The sequence below is a fragment of the Cryptococcus neoformans genome, chromosome 9 (assembly GCF_000149245.1).
Source record: "Cryptococcus neoformans var. grubii H99 chromosome 9, complete sequence".
Lineage (NCBI taxonomy): Eukaryota > Fungi > Basidiomycota > Tremellomycetes > Tremellales > Cryptococcaceae > Cryptococcus > Cryptococcus neoformans.
The window spans coordinates 235236-255000 of NC_026753.1; the positions used below are offsets into that span (position 1 = coordinate 235236).

A 19765-nucleotide genomic window follows, 5' to 3' on the forward strand; every position below is an offset into this window, starting at 1 on the left:
TGCATCTGCCTATTGCTATCAGTCTTTCGGCTGCGGGCCATCCGGAAGAAAGGAGAGTTCACATAGCCGGTGCCGCTGCCGGAAAGGATGATGTAGATGATGAGATCTGGCGAATCAGAGAGGGCGTAGAACGAAGGAGGAGGGTGAGTCACCAGCTGTGAGGCTGATTTGAGATTTATGAACCTGATATCCAAGAAAGTGAGGTGGTGGGTCGTTCGGCGGCGGCCGATACGCGCTCGCGTCTTCCGTCCCTTACGTACTAATACGTCGTCGTTGACTTTTCCAGCGAGGCTTCGTGACTTCCAGCGATCAAATTCAATACAGTAGCCAGCGCCATAAAACATAGCAGGAAAGGCACTAGAAAAGATATGGTCTTGTCATAGCATTAAATCCCCGCCATAATAAGCTACTGAATTGCAATGGGGGATTACAAGTCGGCCAAAGAGGCCTTTGTCTCGGATAACCCAGGTGCTTCTATCTGGAGTATCAACGCTGTCAGCCTGGTCGCACTGGTATGTAGCTCGTTCTCCGAGGGGTTCTGTCATTTGGAGACGCTTATTAATTGGGATCGCAGGCGACATATGCTCTCTGGATCGCCTTATCGCCGTACATCCGTCATGGACTCCTGAACAACTACCTGATCTGTGTTCTTCCCCTATTATTCGGGGTGACCATCTTCTCAACTTCGCCTCTCGTATTTACCTCTTTTTTGTCCATTATTTCCCTCGCTTTCATCACGAAATCCCAAAAATGCTTCAAATCTGTCAGTTCGCCCGAAAAGCCAAAAGGCCAATGGCTAGACGAATCAGACTCCGATGAGGAACCAGCGGAACCTGCTTCTGCAGCTGGATCTGCAGCAGTCTCACCAGTAAAGCTTCTACCTTCCCAAGTGGCGTTCGCTTCGGGATCCCTATTATCTCCCGATCCGACAACATCCCCCATGTCGCCAAGTAGTTCTTCAGCTTCAGGACATGAAGACCCTTTGGGGATTATGGGCGTTAACAGACGGAGGTCGCTATTAGAAGGAGTTTCGCTTGATGTTCCGTCACATATCGACTCCAAGGTCAGAATATCTCCTGTTCCCTACTTGAGGCTCAAAAAGTCTAGGGCAACGAAGGCGCAATGGGTGAAAGAAAAGGGAAGATTACCATTTTTGACAGTGTACCGAGCGCACATGATGCTCATGACTGTTATCTGCATCTTGGCGGTAGATTTTGAAGTGTTTCCTAGATGGCAGGGCAAGTGCGAAGATTTTGGTACTAGTCTGGTAAGCTTTCCTTCAGCCATGGTCCAGTGCTCACCGCTCTACTTGCCGTAGATGGACGTGGGTGTCGGGTCATTCGTCTTTTCCCTCGGTCTCGTCTCCACAAAATCTCTTTCTCCTCCACCTCCAACTCCTACGCCCTCCTCGCCCGCTCTCAACTCTCACATCATTCCCCTCACCCCGTCCCCGTTCACTTCCATCCTCATCTCGCTCCGAAAATCCATCCCCATCCTCGTCCTCGGCTTTATACGGTTGATTATGGTCAAGGGATCTGATTATCCTGAGCATGTGACGGAGTACGGCGTGCACTGGAATTTCTTCTTCACCCTCGCATTGGTTCCTGTGCTCGCCGTGGGCATTCGACCATTGACGCAGTGGCTTCGCTGGAGTGTGCTTGGGGTAATCATCTCTTTGCTGCATCAGCTGTGGTTAACATATTATCTCCAATCCATCGTCTTCTCATTCGGCCGGTCAGGTATCTTTCTAGCAAACAAGGAAGGCTTCTCCTCTCTTCCTGGTTATCTTTCCATATTTTTGATCGGCTTGTCTATTGGAGATCATGTTTTAAGGCTCAGTTTACCACCAAGAAGAGAGAGGGTCGTGTCAGAAACAAATGAAGAGCATGAGCAGAGTCATTTTGAGAGAAAAAAATTGGATTTGATTATGGAGTTGATTGGATATAGCTTAGGCTGGTGGGCACTCTTAGGAGGCTGGATTTGGGCCGGCGGGGAGGTATCCAGGCGTTTAGTAAGTGGACATCTTTGGTAATATTGTACCTATACTAATCCCTGCATAAAGGCCAACGCTCCTTATGTATTTTGGGTAGCGGCATACAATACCACCTTTCTCCTCGGCTACCTCCTCCTTACCCACATTATTCCATCTCCCACCTCTTCCCAAACATCACCATCGATCTTAGTGCCTCCCTTGCTCGACGCTATGAATAAAAACGGTCTCGCGATATTTTTGGCGGCCAACTTGCTTACAGGACTGGTGAATGTGAGCATGAAGACAATGTATGCGCCGGCGTGGTTGTCAATGGGGGTGTTAATGTTGTATACCTTGACAATCAGTTGTGTAGGGTGGATACTGAAAGGACGGAGGATCAAGATATAGTTAAAGTGTTTACCATGCAGGATACTGAGTATCTCGGTTCAGTTTGCTGCCTGGAAATATGTTTCGCGTCCATTTACTGTAATCATTGAGGTCAGAACGTTGTTGTTTTCCGTCATTACGTCTTCGTCTTACCTCCTCTAACGCTATCATCTTATTCGTCTTACATTGAATACTGCATTGTCTTAATTCAGTATGTAACAAGGAAGTTGGAGGGGACCGCCAGCATCATCTCGCAATCATCATCATCCATGATGATTTTGCCGGAGATGGCCAACTTACTGCTTAATTAGTCGCCGACACACTGGCGCGGGCCCTTGTAACCGCTACAGAAGAGCAAGCAACGTCGAAGTGTCCAATAGTCATGTCACTGTACCCGCAAGTTTGCTTAACATACCATTCATGGTTGGGCTCACCGCAGCCGTTGCAACACACTGTGAAAGAGAGAACGGCCTTGAGCGGCTGCTGAACCGTTTTTCGAATTCATTGCCGTGGTGAGGCGTCATATCGGTCGACGACGTTCAACTCGTCACACTTTTTGAGCGGAAGTCTTGTGACTTACTTGTGATAGCATCGTATCGTACGCATTGTTACTACGCCCAACTGGATATATAACATCTGTTTTACTTTGCAGGGAAATACATGACGTAACGCCCCAACTCCCCTTTACTGCTCAAGAACGGGAACTTCAGGAATTTGACTGCTAGCTCTTTATGAACCGAGGTATTTAACGAGTAACGAGAACTGAGTATATTAGGACGAGTGCTCACATTGACATTTACCTACGCATCTGCTTTTCCTTCGATACTCCCAAGTCACTTCATAGAATAGATTGCTTTTTCGGCAAAGAGAAGAAGCCCCAGCCTAAGCAAGGCCCGCATCATGTTTTCCACTGCTACGAGTACTGCTCGCACTGACCAACCGGATCCAAATACAAATCCCGTTATCGCTCCGCCCCACGTCCTTGCACTTCTTGATCGACTACATGAGCTGTCCATTGTTCAAGAAGAGGCAGCCACCACCGAAGCTGTCGATGCTGAGGGTTTTGACAATTTTATGAGGGACAAATTTATCGCTTTGGATCAAGACAAGTGTTGGTACATGTATCAGCACTGCCTGGCATCTGGAGCAAGAAACGTTATTGAAGTCCGTACCACCTCTCGCCTCATTCATGTGAAAGCCAATACATGCTGACAAGGAGAGACAGGCTGGTACAAGTTTTGGCGTTAGTACCGTCTACCTTGCATTGGCGGTAGCACATAATGCTGCTCTCACGGGCAAACCAGGCCAAGTTATCGCTACCGAAAACGAACCCAGCAAAGCCCGCCAAGCTCGCGAGAACTGGAAGGAGGCCGGGGATGAGGTGCTCCAAGTGATTGACCTGAGGGAAGGTGACCTGCGTCAGACCTTAAAGGTAGATATGCCCAAGGAAGGTATTGATTTCTTGCTTTTGGATAGTATGTTGCATCCCCACGTCTTCATTTTCCCTTGCAGCTTACGCTCCCGCCATTCGATTCCCGTAGTTTGGGCGCCCATGGCTTTTCCAACCCTTAAAGTTGTCGAGTCTCACCTTCGCCCTGGAGCCACGATCCTCATCGATAACCTAAAAGGCGCTGCTTCCAGATACAAGGAGTTAATCGAGTATCTTCACGATCCACAAAACGGTTACACTAATATGGTATTGCCTTTCTCTCGAGGGCTTGGGATGAGTATTTATACCGGGAGGAAGGCGTGATGCGGAGAACAATGGAAGGTGATATAGTTAATCAGGCTGAAGACTAAGACATTTGAGTTGTATTGCAAGAACAATATCGCTTTGTACGTAGCAAGGTCGCGGCATGAGGAGCAGATGAAACTGTCTTAGAAGATCCGATTAGCTTTAGATGACGCGTTTGTTCACCTTCTCTGCTGATCCTTTTCTACATCTTCATCTCCTTCTAAACATCGTCAAGAATGAAGCAGCTCTGCCGCAGCCAGTGCTGGACCTGTATCAATCAAGTCCCAATTTGCCCTCCTTTTCCGTACTTGGTGTCACGATATCAACGGCAAATCAAATATCCTCCATAGATCAATAGAAGTACGTAGTAAGGACCTGAAACCTTTTCACGAGGTCTTGGCTCGGCTTTGATGGTTCAGTTTCGACATGCGTCGTCTCCATCCTTCCTTTTATCTAGTCCAACTCGCAAATTCACAGTTCATCGGATCAGGGCAGTAATTAAAGGATGTTTGCATCCCGATTTCACCTTTTACCTTTTAGTAGGTGAAAGGCCTGAATGATCCTGATATTGGGTGTCGTGCCCCGCTCATATATCATGTGTGCTACAACCGATACGTTTTGAATACACCAGTAATTGCCTTAAAATGCTCATGCATGTACCCGATATCCATCGTATCCGTATAGCGTACATGTCCCCATCTGAAATAGTGGGTACCAATAAAAAAAGCCTCTACCCTCTTTCCAGACCCTATACACCCCATCTTCCATATCTCCCCCTCCTTATTTCTCTCTCCGCACTTTTCGCCAATTGCAACACCTCTCCTTCCCGATCATTCCTTTTACTTCCTTTCCATATTCTTCCCAGAACAAGTGCGCTTAATAAGTTCGCTTGAAAGGAGGGACGGGCTTGCATTCAGCCTCGTCAAGAGTGTTGGCAATTACGCCTCGGTATTTGAGCTCGACGTCGGGAGAGTTGGGATCGTGCTGGAAGGAAAGGGTATGCTTCATCCACTCCTCACTAGAGATTATATATTATTAGCATGGACTTGCAATAGAGCTACTGAGAATGACATGACTCACTCGTTACGCTCCGGGTAGTCCTCTCGGGCGTGGGCACCTCGAGACTCCTTCCTAGCAGCAGCTGAAACGACAGTCTGCATGGCGTTCTGCATAATGTTCCTAAGCTCGAGTGTCTCAATGAGGTCGCTGTTCAAACTATTAGTACATGTAATGCGATAATAGCAGGTGGAAGGTGACGCACGAGTTCCAGATCATACTTCTGTCCTTGATACCGACCTGATCGTAAGACTTGTAGACTTCTCTCATCTTAGCAACACCCTCGTCCAAAGATTGCTGAGTTCTATGAAGACATGTCAGCTATTGCACCATTTCCTCAGAAAGGTACAGTTATTTACCGGAAGACGGCGGCGTCAGTCTGCATTGTCTTCTGCATGTTCAACCTGATTTGGGAAGTGGGCAAAGGACCGCTCGCATTCCTAATCTTGTCAAGCTCTTCAATAGACTCCTTGCCGAGCTCAGGGTTCATAGGCTTATGGGGAGTGTTGGGGGCAAGAGTTTCTTTAATGTGGTTTGCGCAAGCACGGCCGAAGACGACAATATCGAGCAAAGAGTTGGCACCGAGTCGGTTAGCACCGTGGACAGAGACACAGGCGGCTTCACCGGCGGCATAAAGACCGGGAACGACCTTGTCTTTGCCTTGCTCGTCGACGGTGAGGACTTCACCGGTGTATTTGGTGGGGATACCACCCATGCTGTGGGCCTTGTCAGGGAAATTCAAGGGCGTTCAGAAACGATGGCTCACTTGTAATGGACAGTAGGCAAGACTGGAATAGGCTCCTTGGTAACATCGACGCCGGCAAAGATAGCTGCGGTTTCAGAGATACCAGGCAATCGCTCGTGCAAGACGTCGGCAGGCAAGTGGCTGAGTTGGAGGAAGATGTGGTCCTTCTCGGGACCGACACCTCGACCTTCTCGGATTTCGAGGGTCATGGATCGGGAGACAACATCTCGGGAGGCAAGGTCCTTGGCGGTAGGGGCGTATCGCTCCATGAATCGCTCACCCTCAGAGTTAACGAGGTAACCACCCTCACCTCGAGAACCTATCTGACGTTAGAACATTGTACAACGTGGTCAAGACTGTAACTTACCCTCAGTGATAAGACAACCAGCACCGTAGATACCCGTAGGGTGGAATTGAACAAACTCCAAATCTTGCAAAGGCAAACCAGCCCTCACGGCCATCGCGTTACCGTCACCGGAACAGGTGTGGGCAGAAGTACAAGAGAAGTACGCTCGGCCGTAACCACCGGTAGCCAAAACAGTCTTGTGGCTTCGGAACCTGTGGAGGGTACCGTCCTCCATGTTAACAGCAAGCACACCAACACATTCGCCGTCCTGCATTAAAAGGTCGAGAGCAAAGTACTCAATGAAGAAGTTGGTGTTATGTCGGAGAGATTGACCGTACAAGGTGTGGAGAATGGCGTGACCAGTTCGGTCGGCGGCGGCGGCACATCGGTAGGCCTGACCACCCTTACCGTATTTGAGGGACTGACCACCGAAAGCTCGCTGGTAGATCTTTCCCTCCTTGGTCCGGGAGAAGGGCACACCGTAGTGCTCAAGCTATGGGCAATTTTAGCAGATTTTTTTGCTGCTAACATCGCCTAGAAACTCACTTCGATAACGGTGTGAGGGGCTTCCCTACACATGTAGTGGATAGCATCCTGGTCACCTAACCAATCAGAGCCTTTGACAGTGTCGTACATGTGCCATCTCCAGTCGTCCTCCGTCATGTTACCGAGGGCAGCGTTGACACCACCCTGAGCGGCGACAGTGTGTGATCGAGTGGGGAAAAGCTTGGTAATACAGGCGGTCTTGAGCCCACCCTCGGCTGAGAGAATGAAGTTAGTAAGCTCATGTAAATAATACGTCTCTCCGCAACTCGGAACAATTTGCCCAGGTTACAACCGAGATTTTCTCTCATATCGGGCACGCTCTCAAAACCCACGACGACTTGTCCGAAATTACAACATAGACATAGACATATGCGCTGTCCGCATCGCGTTTGCGCACTTCAAACTTTTTCCATCGACAGGAGAGAGCCACTCACCAAGGCCGAAAGCTGCTCGCAAACCGGCACCACCAGCACCGCTAATCTCCTGTCAGCCTTTTAACCCCCACTGGCACGTAAAGCCGCCGTGAAGACGTCGGGAAACGACTTACACAACTACAGCGTCAAACTCGTGGTCGATGATTGGGTATCCCTTTTTCTGGCCAAAATTCTACTTTCCGCATCAGCTACATTGTTCTTCCTGCTTTCCCTGCGCTTCCTTCTTCCTCCCATACTATCTCCCATCGTTTCCCAGCGCCAATAAGTGGCAAAGGAGATGGTGCTGTCAAGTCGAGGTTTTGGGCATGACTTACGGGAGCCTCTGTAGCGCGGGCTGTCTGGGAAGCGACGACATAGTTCCTTGCGAGATTGTTGCGGAGGGGGCGGGCGAGGGCCCTTGTGCGAGAGAGGGCGAGCATGGTGAGTGGTGAGCGGGGGAGAGAGGAGGGAGTGCTGACTGGGATTCTCTTACAAAGAGCTACGTAGAGAGCGAAAGTGGAGTACAGAATAGCAGCCCGCCAATTGTGTCTCCGGATTCACCCGACATTTAATCCCGACACGCGCCGACAAACACCTCAACCAATCACAGGTTAAGCACCAGTCAGCAACCCACTGCCGTAGTCAGTACAGCAACATATGCATGCGTCTGAATAGCCGCATACGGAGGTGTGCATTATCAAATTCGCACAGCATCTAGCGCGGTACACACTTATTGCTCTCCAGCTCAATCCAAGAAAGCTTGGACAAAACCCGCTTAGAGATTTGAAGAAAGAAAAAAAGGAAATTCTTCATACAACAACTCATACCACTCTTCGGATTAAGACGCGCTTCATAGCCGGGCGGCAATGGTTCAACCCATGTAAAGAAAAAACAGTCTGTAAAACAAAGGTTTTTCCATTGAAGGCATATGGAAATATTAGCATTCGACCAACAGATCGCCTCTTGACCGAAATACATAACCGACCCTTCTTTCTGAACGATGAACGATTTAAGCATAAGAACGGCCAAAAGCAGTCAGGTCCTCGTTACATGACGACGGAAGTCACCTGAGACCAAAATCGGTCTTTCCGTTTGTCAGTGCGCCACTGGCGGTCAAACGCCGAGTCCCCGTGGTCGAGACGGGACCAAATGGAACTTAGTGAAAATCCGACAGGCGAACCCAACAGCAGCTGGGCGAGAGCTGCTGGAGCTGGCCCAAGTCCCGAAATCAGATGGCATACTCCAAGCCCTTCCTATAAAGTTAATGTTTAGGAGGCGAATTCTTTATCTTTCTTCTTTTTCAATCCCTTTGTATACAACCCCAGCTTACAGTTGTTCCTATACTTTCCAGACCAACCAGCGCCCTTCTACTCTCCTCAAACGCGTGCATTCGCTCGCAATGTCCAACCCGCCAGTGCAGCCCGCCGACAATGGCATGGCGGTCGTTGCTCCCAATCTCGAGTCTAACCCTACCACTGTTGCGTCTCACGTCCCACAAATTGCTGTCAAGGATGGGGATGATAGTATGAGCGAAAATGAGCAGCCTTTGTCCAAAAGCAAAGCGAATGGAGCGAGGAAGAGAGTCGACAACAGTAGTGACGAGGAAGAGAAACCTCTCGTGAGTTTGTCGCAACAAGGTTTTTACGCGTCAAGTGTCGAAAATCAATGTGCCATGTGCGTAAAAGACGTTATTCGAGGTCCACCGGACTTGTGATGATATCATCCCACGTCGGTCAACGTTGGTGTATCACTCAACTATGGCGGCGGCAAGCAGCTACCCAAGAAAAGGGGTTGTCTATGATGCGTTCTATGCGTATGGAAACTTTACTGACGGATATTGTAGAGCAAAAAGCCCAGAGCCAACGGCGTCAAGAAGAAAAGGGTCGTTGCCAGCAGTGATGAAGAAAGCGATGCTTCACCTCCTGTTAAGGTGAGACGCGTCTCGATGCACACATTTCCGATTAAAACTTTGCTGACATGCCGTTTTCGAAATTCAGAAGCCTGCTTCCAAGCAGTCCAAGCCTGCCACCGCCGACTCTGATGATGATGATTATGATCAACCTCTTGCCAAGAAGCCTAACGGTCTAGCCGCACCAAAACGTCAGGCTAAAAAGCCTGTAAGCTCAAAAGAGGAATCATCAGAAGAAAGCTCGGAGGAAGAAAAGCCTCTTGCGAAGACTGCCAGGAGAGCATCAGCAAAGAAGGTGAAGAGCGAGACAGAGGACTCTGAGGAAGAGCAGCCTCTTGCAAAGAAGAAGGTTCCTGTTAAGCGTGCTCCGGCAAAGAAAGCGGCGAAGAAGGAACCTAGTGAGAGTGAGGAGGATGAAAAGCCTTTAGCGAAGAACGCTAGAGGGAAGGCCAAGGCGGCGCAGGTGAAGGAAGAGAAGGGAAAGAAGACAAAGAAGGAGAAAGAGTGGGTATATCTATCATGTTTCACCGGAATGTTCTAACGTTATGCGCAGAGAGGAAGAAGAGGAGGAAAAATACAAGTGGTGGGAGCAAGATGCTTTGGGCGATGGATCATCCAAGTGGACGGTCCTTGAACACAACGCTGTCCTCTTCCCTCCTCCGTATGTTCCTTTACCCAAGGACGTGAAGATGAAGTACGATGGTAAGTCTTTCCTACTCTGGCTTATTCTATGACTAAAACACAAATGCAGGCGTCTCACTTACCCTTCCTCCCGAGTCTGAAGAAGTCGCCGGTTTCTTCGGTGCTCTCCTTGAAACCGACTATGCACAAGATGCCAAATTCCGTGAAAACTTTTTCCGAGACTTTAAAGCTATCGTCGAAAAATATCCGCCCAAAGAGGACGTCAAGGTTAAGAAATTGGAAAAGTGCGATTTTAGACCGATGTTTGAGTACTTCGAAAAGGAGAAGGAGAAGAAGAAGGCGTTGACCAAAGAAGAGAAAAAGGCGTGAGTCTGATGTTCTAGATTGAATAGAATGGGACTGACAATAAAAGATCAGGATTAAAGCGGAGAAGGACAAGCTTGAAGCACCGTATCTCTATGCAAACGTTGATGGAAGGAAGGAAAAGGTTGGCAACTTCCGTGCAGAACCACCTGGATTGTTCAAGGGCCGTGGTGAACATCCCAAGAAGGGTACTGTCAAGGTGAGTTCAGTAATTGTATCGCTGGCGTTCCGCTGATTCCCTGATGTATCTGTCCATAGAACCGTCTCCGACCGGAAGATATCATTATCAACATTGGCAAAGAAGCTCCTATCCCTGTGCCCAACATTCCCGGTCAGTGGAAGGGTATCCAGCATGATAACACAGTGACTTGGCTCGCCCATTGGAAGGAGAATGTCAACGGTAACGCCAAGTACGTCTTCTTGAGTGCTGGTAGTGCCTGGAAAGGCCAAAGTGATCGTGCCAAGTTTGAAAAGGCCCGTGAGCTTATCGTGAGTCATCATTTCTTACTCTTTTTTCTCCAGACTAACGTCGATTTCAGAAACATGTCGACAAGATCCGAAAAGACTACACTGCCGATCTCAAATCCAAAATCATGGCTGACCGACAACGTGCCACCGCCCTGTACTTTATCGATCGTCTGGCTCTGCGAGCGGGCAATGAAAAGGGTGAAGACGAAGCGGATACTGTTGGTTGTTGTTCTCTGCGATACGAACACGTGACGCTCTCACCACCGAATACCATCATCTTTGATTTCCTCGGTAAGGACTCGATGAGGTTCCACCAGGAAGTCGAAGTCGATCCGCAGGTGTTCAAGAACATAAAACTGTTCAAGGCTGATCCGAAGAAGAAGGGTGACGATATCTTTGACCGGCTGACAGTAAGTGTATTGTTAATCAGTGGGATGCCGCGCAGAGCTGATGATAAGCTTTTCAGACCACTCTTCTTAACAAGCACCTCAACGGCATGATGCCTGGTCTTACCGCCAAAGTCTTCCGTACCTACAACGCTTCTTGGACTTTCCAAGAACAACTCAAAAACACGCCTACGAACGGAACTGTAGCTGAGAAGATTGCGGCGTATAACACTGCCAATAGGGATGTAGCCATCTTGTGTAATCACCAAAAGAGTGTCAGCAAGGGTTTTGAGGGCAGTTTTGCCAAAGCCGAGGATAAAATTCGTGCCCTCAAGTATCAACGTCTCAAGCTTCGTCTCCAACTTTTTTCCCTTAACCCCAAGATTAAGAAGAAGCACCCCGAGCTTGCGGAGGATGAGTCTGATGTGGACGATGAATTTATGGAGCGCCATGAAGCGGAATTACTCGAAAAAGCTTTGGAAAACGCAAAGAAGAAATGGGATACGGATAATGTCAAGCTTGAAGGGGATGGGAAGAAGAAGAAGACAAAGGGAGAGTTGGATGAGAGGTTGAGTGAAATCAAGGCGGAGTTTAAAGAGTTGAAGAAGGAGAGAAAGGCTAAAAAAATTGATCCCAAGAGAGGCGGTGAGTCTTTTTCATTAATCACGGCTGTTGAAAGTGCTGATAAAAGTGAACAGCCACGGAGGAAAAACTTCTTGCTCAGATCGCCAGGATCGACGAACGTATCGCTACCGCCAAAGTCCAGCTTCAAGATCGAGACAAGCTTAAGGATGTTGCGCTGGGCACATCCAAGATTAACTATATCGACCCAAGATTAACTGTCGCGTGGGCTAAGAAGTTTGATGTTCCTCTTGAAAAATTGTTCTCCAAAACTTTGCGAGAAAAGTTCCCTTGGGCTGAGGCGGAGGCTGGACCGGACTGGGTTTTCTAGATGGGGTGCACGTTCTGGGCATTCGATGCGGGAATGGGAGTGGTATCGCATACTTTCATATAGGCTTTTATACAAAACAATGGTCTTCTCAGTTTGCTGCATGCATATGTTGTGTTTTACTTTGGGCGGCATAATACGTTGGGTGTATAGTCGTTGATCACTTGCAAGTTTGAACGACAGAGATGATGAGAAAAAAGAATCAATTAGAAATCCAACTTAAATATACGAAATGGGTACACTTTCAACGCTCTTCCATGCTTCTTCACCTGTAAGCTGTCGCACTCAATATAGCGTGGGGGTTAGCTGGTAATAACTGACGATTTAGTGGTATTGCCTCGCCTGTACTCCTTTCGCAACGGGATTTCTATAATTATTTTTGTTTTCCTTTTCCCAACTTTAGTTTTCCTTCGAATTTGCTACCTTATTGGACAATATAATTATCCATATGGCATTCTGAATTTCATTCATTTGCGTTCCTGATTACCACCAGCGACCGTGGCTTGTAGCTTACAGTATCGATCATTCGATACCTTCTATGAGTCACACTTCCCTTGTTTTCATTGCGACCATCATTATCTTCCGTATCTTGTTGTAGAGGAGAGTAATGGTTAGACATAGGCTGCAGCCATAATTTTTGTATCATTCGTTTAGTAAAGGATCTTCGGACAGAAATGCTATTGTTTTTTCGCTCTTGCAATAATACCCGTGGTGATCATCAAGACGACTACTACAGACGTCTACTGATACGTTACGTTGGCTGATAAGAACAGATGTCACCTTAGGTTCAGGCCTTGCTCTTCTTTTGCTCTTTCATCGCCGCGATTTTCTAAGCATAACATTAGTCGGGCTACCTATTGAAGGAGGGAAATGACTCACAGCCTTTCTCTCCTCTCTTCTTCTAGCCATCTCTTTTTCCTTCTCCTCTTTGCTCATATTCGCCAGATTGGGCTGAAGCGTTCCGGTGCCATTACCAGCCTTGACTGAAAGTTGAGGCGAACTTCTTTCACTAGCTGAGGCTGAGTCCATTTGTCCCCTCTCTGTGTCGGTTGTATTAACTTGAGAACTGAGCACAGGAGATTTAGCACCCGAAATAGTCGACAGAGCAGGGCTGGATGGTATGAGAGGCGTAGAAGTAGAAGAAGCAGGCTTGACAGGTTCGGGTGCGTGAGTAGGAATAGAGGATGTTGAGGAAATTGCAGGAGAAAGGGTAGGTTTACTGCGTAAAGCGGCAGAGGTGGTGATGTTTGAGCTAGAAGGTTTGGGTTTGGGAGCGGAAACATAGTATGGTTGTGGCGGCGGTACTACAACCTCCGGAACGGGCGCAGATTCGAAAGCGGCTGGTTCAGATAATCAAGGATTAGCTTACAGTCAGAAGCATGATCTGTCGAACAAGAAGTAACATACACCAATCATCGTCATCAGCATTAACATCAATCAAGTCATCCGTCCCCCAAGCGTTGCCGCCATCCTCTTCTTCCCATTCGCCAGCAAGCTGATCCGCCAGACTCTTCCCCGGTGCTTTTTTCGCGCCGGCCAACTTCATTCCACCACTAGTACCTGACAAGCTGGAATTAGTGGTGGTTCGGCCAAAGGCGTTGACAGCGCGAGGTTGAGGAGAAACGCTTTTCAGAGACGGAGATGCAGATACCGGTCTGAAGATTTCCTCACTGACTCTTGAAGAAGCTGGTACAGCCGGACTCGAACTAGCGGTATTGAATTTGATCGTGGGGGCAGAAGCACCGAAACCCGCAGGCATCCCAGAGCTGTTCATACTGGAATGAGCTTCGCTTGTCTTGAGCTGCTTGCCCAAGCTTGAGATGGCCCACCCGGCAAGGGCTCCAGCAGCACCAGCGGCACTGTTGACGGCTCCTCCCTGGTTGCTAGAGATCGAAGCAGAAGTGGTGGTGACAGGACCTTGTGATGAGATTTGATCAGATGGTAATGCAGTTTCAGGCTAACGGAATATTGTTAGGGGACAGATGCCAATACACGAGAATCGATGCTGAACGACTTACCATGTCTTTAACCATATCTGTCAACTTGGAGACAAACATGTTCATAGCCTTGAATGCCTGATCTCTCACCAACCTAGACCGGTGATCAGCATACGACTTCTGAGAACTTCTAAGACCACAGTGAACTCACTTCTCCTTATCGACCAACGTAAAACTCATATTCGGAACCACCTTGCCCGCCAAATCTTCTCTATCAAAACACTCGACGCTGGCCATTAACGCCATCAAACCCGCAACTCTAGCATGTACAAATGGATCCTTCAAACTCCTCGCAAAGGCAGGTACAAGTACCTTCTTCTTAGTATTATGGCCCAAGATGGGTGCGAGGCGGCCGAGAAGGATGCATGTGTTTGTTCGTATGGAGGGCTCGGTGTCCATTTGCATCTTGGCGAGAACCCGGAGGAGGTCGTTGTTGAGAATACGGTCCGAAAGCTGTATGGCTTCTGTCAGCGGACACTCTGAACACAGTCGACGGGGAAAATATCACCTTAGAGGCCAACGGATAGACCGCTTTAATGGTGGCTTCTCTGATGACGGGGACTGTATCGGCGAAACCAGTGATCTGAATAGGGTCAGCCTAAAAGCACGTCCCACACCTATGAGACGTACAAGATTTGGCCAAATCTTCTCTGTCACTGTCTTGTTATCCAGTTTGTCAACATACTCATTCAAACCTTCCAATAAAGCCATCCTCGTTCCCCTGTCAGGACTGGTATACAATCTGACCACTGGATCGAGGACCATCTTGGGATAATCTGAAGAAGGAACGAGCTTGCTTAATTCAAGAACAAGGGGAAGCATAGCGGACGATGGTGCGGTTGGGAGGGATAAGGAGTGAAGAAGGGACGGAAGAATTTTATAAGTGGTAAACGGTCCTGGGAGTGTGCCAGCTTGGGTGGTGGCCTCTTTGATGATTCGCAATAGCGAAAGCTTATCACTTTCAGACTGCAGCTCGAAGTTGTCCAAACCCTTTACAAGGCTGACAAATGGGTTGGATGCCCAGAAGCCAGCCTTTTCGGCTTCATCAGTGAGAGATATTGTAGTCAACCGAGTACGAGGATTAGGATTGAGCATTCGCTTCCATAACGGGAAGAGAACTTTGGGAAGTGTGCCGGAAGACGAAGGTGTAGGCTGCGACGAGAGGGGCGGTAAGGGAGAATGAGGGTTGTATAAAGTAAAGAGAAGGACGGCGAAAAGGTAGGTGTCGTGTTGGGCAGGATCGGTTCTATCGTTCCATTAGTATTGAGTGGTATAGAAATGAATCGACTAACTCTCTCAGAGCACTCCATCCACCCTTTCTCACTTCAGGTGCACATCTTTCACCGATATCGCCCGGAGCCACACCTCCTAGGCCCCATAATATGCCTCCAGCATCATCTTTACCTGTCAGAAGCTCAAATCCCGCTAGACGCCATTCGAGGGAAGGAGTGACAAAGATAGAGGTTGGAATGAGGTAGGAATGATGTTGGGATAGAGGAGGAGAATTGAGAAAAGCAAGAGCGGACTAGGGATGGCGTGAGCGGCCAGATTTGGGGCTAAAAAGTGCTGAGATGAACTCACTGAGACACTCCTCACACCCCACCCGATCCAGTTCTCCTTGCCTTTTGCCCTACCAGCGCCTGACGCAAGAGCACCTCCTGTTTCCCAGTCCCTCAAAACCCCTTCTAAAGGACGCACGCGTTCGGTAGCAATGTAGATATGTGTCTCTGTTTCCACAGAGTCGATATATCGTATGCTAAGCAGCATCAGCTACTGCTCCAAAAAGGCACATTGTACACTTACATGTCAGGGTGTCTGATTGTGCGGAGCTTTTTGAGAGCATTCTTAGCCAGTTGGAACAGCACTTTACGGTCCCTGCTGCCGGGTTGAAAAGGCGGAAGGGTCGAATCATAGATGAACAGTGTTAAGGGGGTACCATCGTCCTGCCGGAATAATGAGCCCCAGTGCAAATCAGGCACAAAAATATACACTTACACGTTTAACGCCCTCTCTGATTTCCCAAATAGAACTATGGCTATCGAGCCCAGGTATACGTTCGCCAACTGAAAATGGGAAAGTGACACCAGTAGATTGAAGTACCGAGGTGGTGATGGATTTGAGGTAATTCATGATGGATTTATTCGCTCTTTTGGCCCGCGCAACCTGTTTAGTCAGACTCCCTGTGCGTTCTATAGCCGTTGGGCTGCCGTTGTTGGAGCTGATGTAGGATGTTCGATCTTTCGCGTCACGAACAATATCAACATGAGCTCGCAGGCACTCCGTCCTCGGTCGCGTTCGTCAATGACAGCCATCAACAGTCACAGTTACGTAACCTCTCATTTTACGATTTTATTTTTGAGGTGTTGGCGTTTTCTGCGAGTCGGAATTTGGACTGTCTTGAGCCACAAATACTCTTTCGGCGGGTCACCCACGACAAATTCCACAGCTCCGTGGACCACGTCAGTCCACACACGCAGAAACAGTACATCCGTATCTCCCCCATCTCGTTTTAAACAGGAAAATCCATCAGAAACTGTCCAGGTAAAATAGTTTCTTTGGCTGGCTCCGCCCGACATTATTAACGCCTCTTAGCATGCTCGTCCTCCCGGGATCTTCTGCGATCACTCCCTCTCGAAGGGCTACCCTCCTCAAGCTTTTTCAGTCGGTCATTCCCTCCATCACTTCCGTCGATGCGGTACATCTCCACTTTGTCAACCCTACTTCTGATGAAGCTGAGTCTCTCCTTGCCGACACTAAGTCTGCTGAGCGAGATATTCTCAACGCCTTACTCGCTTATGGCGACAACGAGCAGCTTGACTCTACGAAGTCGTTTGTTGAGGCTGGCATGAAGGGTGACGTGTTTGCGCTTTACGTGCTTCCTCGTGTCGGAACAATTTCCCCTTGGTCTTCTAAGGCGACCGACATCGCCAAGCTTTGTCGACTTGCTGGCCATGTCTCGCGTCTTGAGCGCGGTGCGCTCTACCTCTTTACCTCAAATGAGAGTATCAGCCTTCTGGAAATGCGACACCACTTGCACTTTATCCACGATCGCATGACTCAGCTCATCCACACTGCTTTGCCACCTTCTGCCGCCGTCTTTCCTCCTACACCTCCAAATCCCTCCGCTCTTATCTCCGTGCCTATTCTCGGTGCTGAAAACCCTCATGCCGTTCTCGGTGAGGCCAACGCTCGATTGGGTCTCGCCCTCTCTGAGACTGAAATTCCTTACCTTGTCGAATCTTTCCTAGCCGCCGGTCGTAACCCCACCGACGCTGAACTCTTCATGTTCGCCCAAGTCAATTCTGAACACTGTCGACACAAGATCTTTAACGCCAAATGGACCATTGACGGTCATGAGCAGAAGAACAGCTTGTTTGGTATGATTCGAAACACCGAAAAGGCTGTCCATTCCAAGGGCACCCTTTCTGCCTACGAAGACAACGCCGCTGTCATGGAGGGTTACGAGGCTCCTCGATTTGCTGTCGGAGGCAAGGGCGATGGATCCTACACTTCTCAAATGGAGAAGAACCCTATCCTCATCAAGGTCGAGACCCACAACCACCCCACCGCCGTATCTCCTTACCCTGGTGCTGCCACTGGTTCAGGTGGTGAGATCCGTGACGAAGGTGCCACCGGACGAGGCTCCCACCCCAAGGCCGGTCTTGCCGGTTACACCACTTCGGACTTGCTCATTCCCGACTTCATTCAGCCTTGGGAGTCTGACATTGGCAGGCCCGCCCATATTGCTTCCGCTCTTGACATTATGATTGAAGCTCCTCTCGGTGCCGCTTCCTTCAACAACGAGTTTGGTCGTCCCGCTCTTGGTGGTTATTGGCGTACTTGGCTCATGCCTGTCAAGGACGCTGAAGGCAAGGAGGAGTGGAGGGGTTACCACAAGCCTATTATGATCGCTGGTGGTTTGGGTAACGTTCGACCTCAGTTTGCCCGCAAGGACAAGATCTCTCCCGGATCTAAGGTCATTGTTCTTGGTGGCCCCGGTATGCTGATCGGTCTCGGTGGTGGTGCCGCCTCTTCCATGGCTTCCGGTGCTTCTTCCGCCGACCTCGACTTCGCCTCGGTTCAGCGAGAAAACCCCGAGATGGAGCGACGATGCCAGCAAGTCATTGATGCCTGTATCTCCCGAGGTGATGGCGCCGGTAACCCTATCGAGTCCATCCACGATGTTGGTGCGGGTGGTCTTTCCAACGCCTTACCCGAGTTGGTGCACGATTCTGGTTTGGGTGCCGTTTTTGAGATCCGGGATGTCCTCGTTGACGACCCCTCTATGTCCCCCATGGAGATTTGGTGTAACGAGTCTCAAGAGCGATATGTTCTTGCCGTGGCCGCCGAGAACCTTGCCGCTTTTGAGGAGATTGCCAGGCGAGAGCGATGCCCCTTCTCTGTTGTCGGTACCGCCACCGAGGAAGAGCGTCTCGTTGTCACCGACCGGCTTTTGGGCGATAACGTCATTGACATTTCCATGTCAGTCCTCTTTGGCAAGCCTCCTAGGATGCACCGAGAAGCCCAGACCATCCACCCCAAGCGAGATGCTTTCGACTCTTCCCTCTTCACCTACCTTCCCACATACGCTGGTGCTCCCAAGACATCCCTCATGGCCGAGTCTATCAACCGTGTTCTCCGCCTGCCTTCTGTCGGTTCCAAGTCTTTCTTGATCACCATTGGCGACCGAACTATTACAGGTCTGGTGACTCGAGATCAGATGGTAGGTCCTTGGCAAGTTCCCGTTGCCGATGTCGCCGTCACCCGATCTTCTTACGGTTTCGATGTCGTCGTCGGCGAGGCCATGTCAATGGGTGAACGAACTCCTCTCGCCCTTCTCAATGCTGGTGCTTCTGCCCGTATGGCCATCGCCGAATCTCTTACCAACCTTGCCGCTTCCTCCGTTGCCGACATTTCCCAGATCAAGCTTTCCGCCAACTGGATGTCCGCGGCCAACCACTCTGGCGAAGGCTCCAAGCTCTATGAGGCTGTCCAGGCCATCGGTATGGACCTCTGTCCCAAATTGGGTGTTGGCATTCCCGTCGGCAAGGATTCTATGTCCATGTCTATGAAGTGGCCGGGAGAGAAGGGCGAACAGAAGCAAGTCATCGCACCTTTGTCTTTGATCGTCACGGCCTTCGCCCCCGTTGACAACGTTGAGAAGACTTGGACTCCAGCTCTCAGGACTGACAAGGGTGAAACTGTCCTTGTGTTCGTTGACCTCGCCAGGGGTAAGCAGAGACTTGGTGGTTCTGCTATTGCTCAGGTGTTCAAGCAGTTGGGTGCCGATGCTCCCGATGTTGAGGAGGCTGCCGATGTTCGTGCATTCTTCCACGCCATTCAGGCTTTGAAGAAGGCTGAAACCGTCCTTGCCTACCACGACCGATCCGACGGTGGTTTGCTCACCACTCTTGTTGAGATGGCCTTTGCGGGCAGGTCTGGTATTGAGGTGACCGTTGATGCCATCAGCTCTTCAGGTGACGCCGTTGCCGCCTTGTTCAACGAAGAGCTTGGTGCCGTCATGCAAGTGAAGACCGATAAACTCTCCGCCTTCACCGACGCTTTTGTCAAAGCCGGTTTCCCCACTCAGCACATCCACGTCATCGGCAAGGTCCTCGGTCGAGAGAACCAGTCAGTCTCCATTATCCACAAGTCCGACGCGATCTACACAGGTACTCGAGGCCAGTTGCAACAGCTCTGGGCTGAGACCTCTTACAAGATACAGGCCATGCGTGATGAGCCTACCGGTGCCAAAGAAGAGTTCGACGCTATCCTTGACGATGAGGATGAAGGTTTAATCTACAACGTCCCCTTCAAGTACCTTCCCGACGTCACTGATGCCAACCGACTT

General features: G+C 49.5%; 6 protein-coding genes and 1 non-coding gene; 4 read left to right on the plus strand and 3 right to left on the minus strand.

The window, feature by feature from the left end:
- Window positions 1–289: 289 nt before the first annotated feature.
- CNAG_04187 (GPI-anchored wall transfer protein 1) lies at window positions 290–2451 on the plus strand. XM_012196258.1 has 4 exons: window positions 290–512; window positions 575–1267; window positions 1319–2011; window positions 2063–2451. Exons 1-4 carry the CDS (start codon window positions 420–422, stop codon window positions 2378–2380), a joined length of 1797 nt encoding a protein of 598 aa, XP_012051648.1. The 5' UTR covers window positions 290–419; the 3' UTR covers window positions 2381–2451.
- On the minus strand, window positions 2057–2967 carry CNAG_12829. Its single transcript, XR_001046108.1, has 4 exons — window positions 2775–2967; window positions 2660–2703; window positions 2513–2552; window positions 2057–2456 (listed from the first exon to the last, which is right to left on the minus strand). It is a non-coding gene; the product is annotated as a hypothetical RNA (non-coding RNA).
- Window positions 2509–4460, plus strand: CNAG_04188 (O-methyltransferase). XM_012196045.1 has 3 exons: window positions 2509–3523; window positions 3585–3834; window positions 3901–4460. Exons 1-3 carry the CDS (start codon window positions 3260–3262, stop codon window positions 4110–4112), a joined length of 726 nt encoding a protein of 241 aa, XP_012051435.1. The 5' UTR covers window positions 2509–3259; the 3' UTR covers window positions 4113–4460.
- Window positions 4461–4726: 266 nt separating this feature from the next.
- On the minus strand, window positions 4727–7793 carry CNAG_04189 (succinate dehydrogenase [ubiquinone] flavoprotein subunit, mitochondrial). XM_012196259.1 has 10 exons: window positions 7536–7793; window positions 7335–7393; window positions 7222–7262; window positions 6788–7002; window positions 6263–6734; window positions 5917–6214; window positions 5510–5866; window positions 5356–5454; window positions 5175–5300; window positions 4727–5112 (listed from the first exon to the last, which is right to left on the minus strand). Exons 1-10 carry the CDS (start codon window positions 7638–7640, stop codon window positions 4971–4973), a joined length of 1914 nt encoding a protein of 637 aa, XP_012051649.1. The 5' UTR covers window positions 7641–7793; the 3' UTR covers window positions 4727–4970.
- Window positions 7794–8394: 601 nt separating this feature from the next.
- CNAG_04190 (DNA topoisomerase I) lies at window positions 8395–12051 on the plus strand. XM_012196046.1 has 10 exons: window positions 8395–8818; window positions 9044–9130; window positions 9198–9613; window positions 9663–9811; window positions 9861–10116; window positions 10169–10313; window positions 10373–10603; window positions 10654–10992; window positions 11049–11613; window positions 11667–12051. Exons 1-10 carry the CDS (start codon window positions 8465–8467, stop codon window positions 11918–11920), a joined length of 2796 nt encoding a protein of 931 aa, XP_012051436.1. The 5' UTR covers window positions 8395–8464; the 3' UTR covers window positions 11921–12051.
- Window positions 12052–12279: 228 nt separating this feature from the next.
- On the minus strand, window positions 12280–16167 carry CNAG_04191 (SCYL protein kinase). XM_012196260.1 has 11 exons: window positions 15910–16167; window positions 15718–15857; window positions 15496–15670; window positions 15207–15439; window positions 14545–15160; window positions 14423–14497; window positions 14066–14367; window positions 13936–14008; window positions 13325–13874; window positions 12797–13257; window positions 12280–12746 (listed from the first exon to the last, which is right to left on the minus strand). The coding sequence occupies exons 1-11, from the start codon at window positions 16042–16044 to the stop codon at window positions 12705–12707; spliced, it is 2802 nt and encodes a 933-aa protein (XP_012051650.1). The 5' UTR covers window positions 16045–16167; the 3' UTR covers window positions 12280–12704.
- A 144-nt stretch (window positions 16168–16311) lies between these two features.
- The window catches only part of CNAG_04192 (phosphoribosylformylglycinamidine synthase), a 4833-nt gene continuing 1379 nt past the window's right edge, over window positions 16312–19765 (plus strand). The window contains exons 1-2 of the mRNA XM_012196261.1: window positions 16312–16455; window positions 16507–19765. The exon at window positions 16507–19765 is cut by the window's right edge and continues 832 nt beyond it. Coding sequence (XP_012051651.1) covers window positions 16508–19765 — 3258 coding nt within the window. The 5' untranslated portion in view covers window positions 16312–16455; window position 16507. The remainder of the gene's footprint in view (window positions 16456–16506) is intronic.

What these genes read in the sequence shown, in the direction of transcription:
- CNAG_04191 (XM_012196260.1), bottom strand. Translation starts at nt 16,044, where the DNA reads ATGAATTACCTCAAATCCATCACCACCTCGGTACTTCAATCTACTGGT. An exon ending in ACAATCAGACACCCTGACAT is followed by an intron (nt 15,671 to 15,717) that starts GTAAGTGTACAA and finishes GATGCTGCTTAG; the next exon opens with CATACGATATATCGACTCTG. An exon ending in AGAAGATTTGGCCAAATCTT is followed by an intron (nt 14,498 to 14,544) that starts GTACGTCTCATA and finishes GACCCTATTCAG; the next exon opens with ATCACTGGTTTCGCCGATAC.
- CNAG_04187 (XM_012196258.1), top strand. Translation starts at nt 420, where the DNA reads ATGGGGGATTACAAGTCGGCCAAAGAGGCCTTTGTCTCGGATAACCCA. An exon ending in AAGATTTTGGTACTAGTCTG is followed by an intron (nt 1,268 to 1,318) that starts GTAAGCTTTCCT and finishes TACTTGCCGTAG; the next exon opens with ATGGACGTGGGTGTCGGGTC. An exon ending in GGGAGGTATCCAGGCGTTTA is followed by an intron (nt 2,012 to 2,062) that starts GTAAGTGGACAT and finishes CCCTGCATAAAG; the next exon opens with GCCAACGCTCCTTATGTATT.
- CNAG_04188 (XM_012196045.1), top strand. Translation starts at nt 3,260, where the DNA reads ATGTTTTCCACTGCTACGAGTACTGCTCGCACTGACCAACCGGATCCA. An exon ending in GAGCAAGAAACGTTATTGAA is followed by an intron (nt 3,524 to 3,584) that starts GTCCGTACCACC and finishes AAGGAGAGACAG; the next exon opens with GCTGGTACAAGTTTTGGCGT. An exon ending in TGATTTCTTGCTTTTGGATA is followed by an intron (nt 3,835 to 3,900) that starts GTATGTTGCATC and finishes CGATTCCCGTAG; the next exon opens with TTTGGGCGCCCATGGCTTTT.
- CNAG_04190 (XM_012196046.1), top strand. Translation starts at nt 8,465, where the DNA reads ATGTTTAGGAGGCGAATTCTTTATCTTTCTTCTTTTTCAATCCCTTTG. An exon ending in AAGACAAAGAAGGAGAAAGA is followed by an intron (nt 9,614 to 9,662) that starts GTGGGTATATCT and finishes CGTTATGCGCAG; the next exon opens with AGAGGAAGAAGAGGAGGAAA. An exon ending in CGTGAAGATGAAGTACGATG is followed by an intron (nt 9,812 to 9,860) that starts GTAAGTCTTTCC and finishes ACACAAATGCAG; the next exon opens with GCGTCTCACTTACCCTTCCT.
- CNAG_04189 (XM_012196259.1), bottom strand. Translation starts at nt 7,640, where the DNA reads ATGCTCGCCCTCTCTCGCACAAGGGCCCTCGCCCGCCCCCTCCGCAAC. An exon ending in AGAAGTATGATCTGGAACTC is followed by an intron (nt 5,301 to 5,355) that starts GTGCGTCACCTT and finishes TAGTTTGAACAG; the next exon opens with CGACCTCATTGAGACACTCG. An exon ending in GACTACCCGGAGCGTAACGA is followed by an intron (nt 5,113 to 5,174) that starts GTGAGTCATGTC and finishes TATAATCTCTAG; the next exon opens with TGAGGAGTGGATGAAGCATA.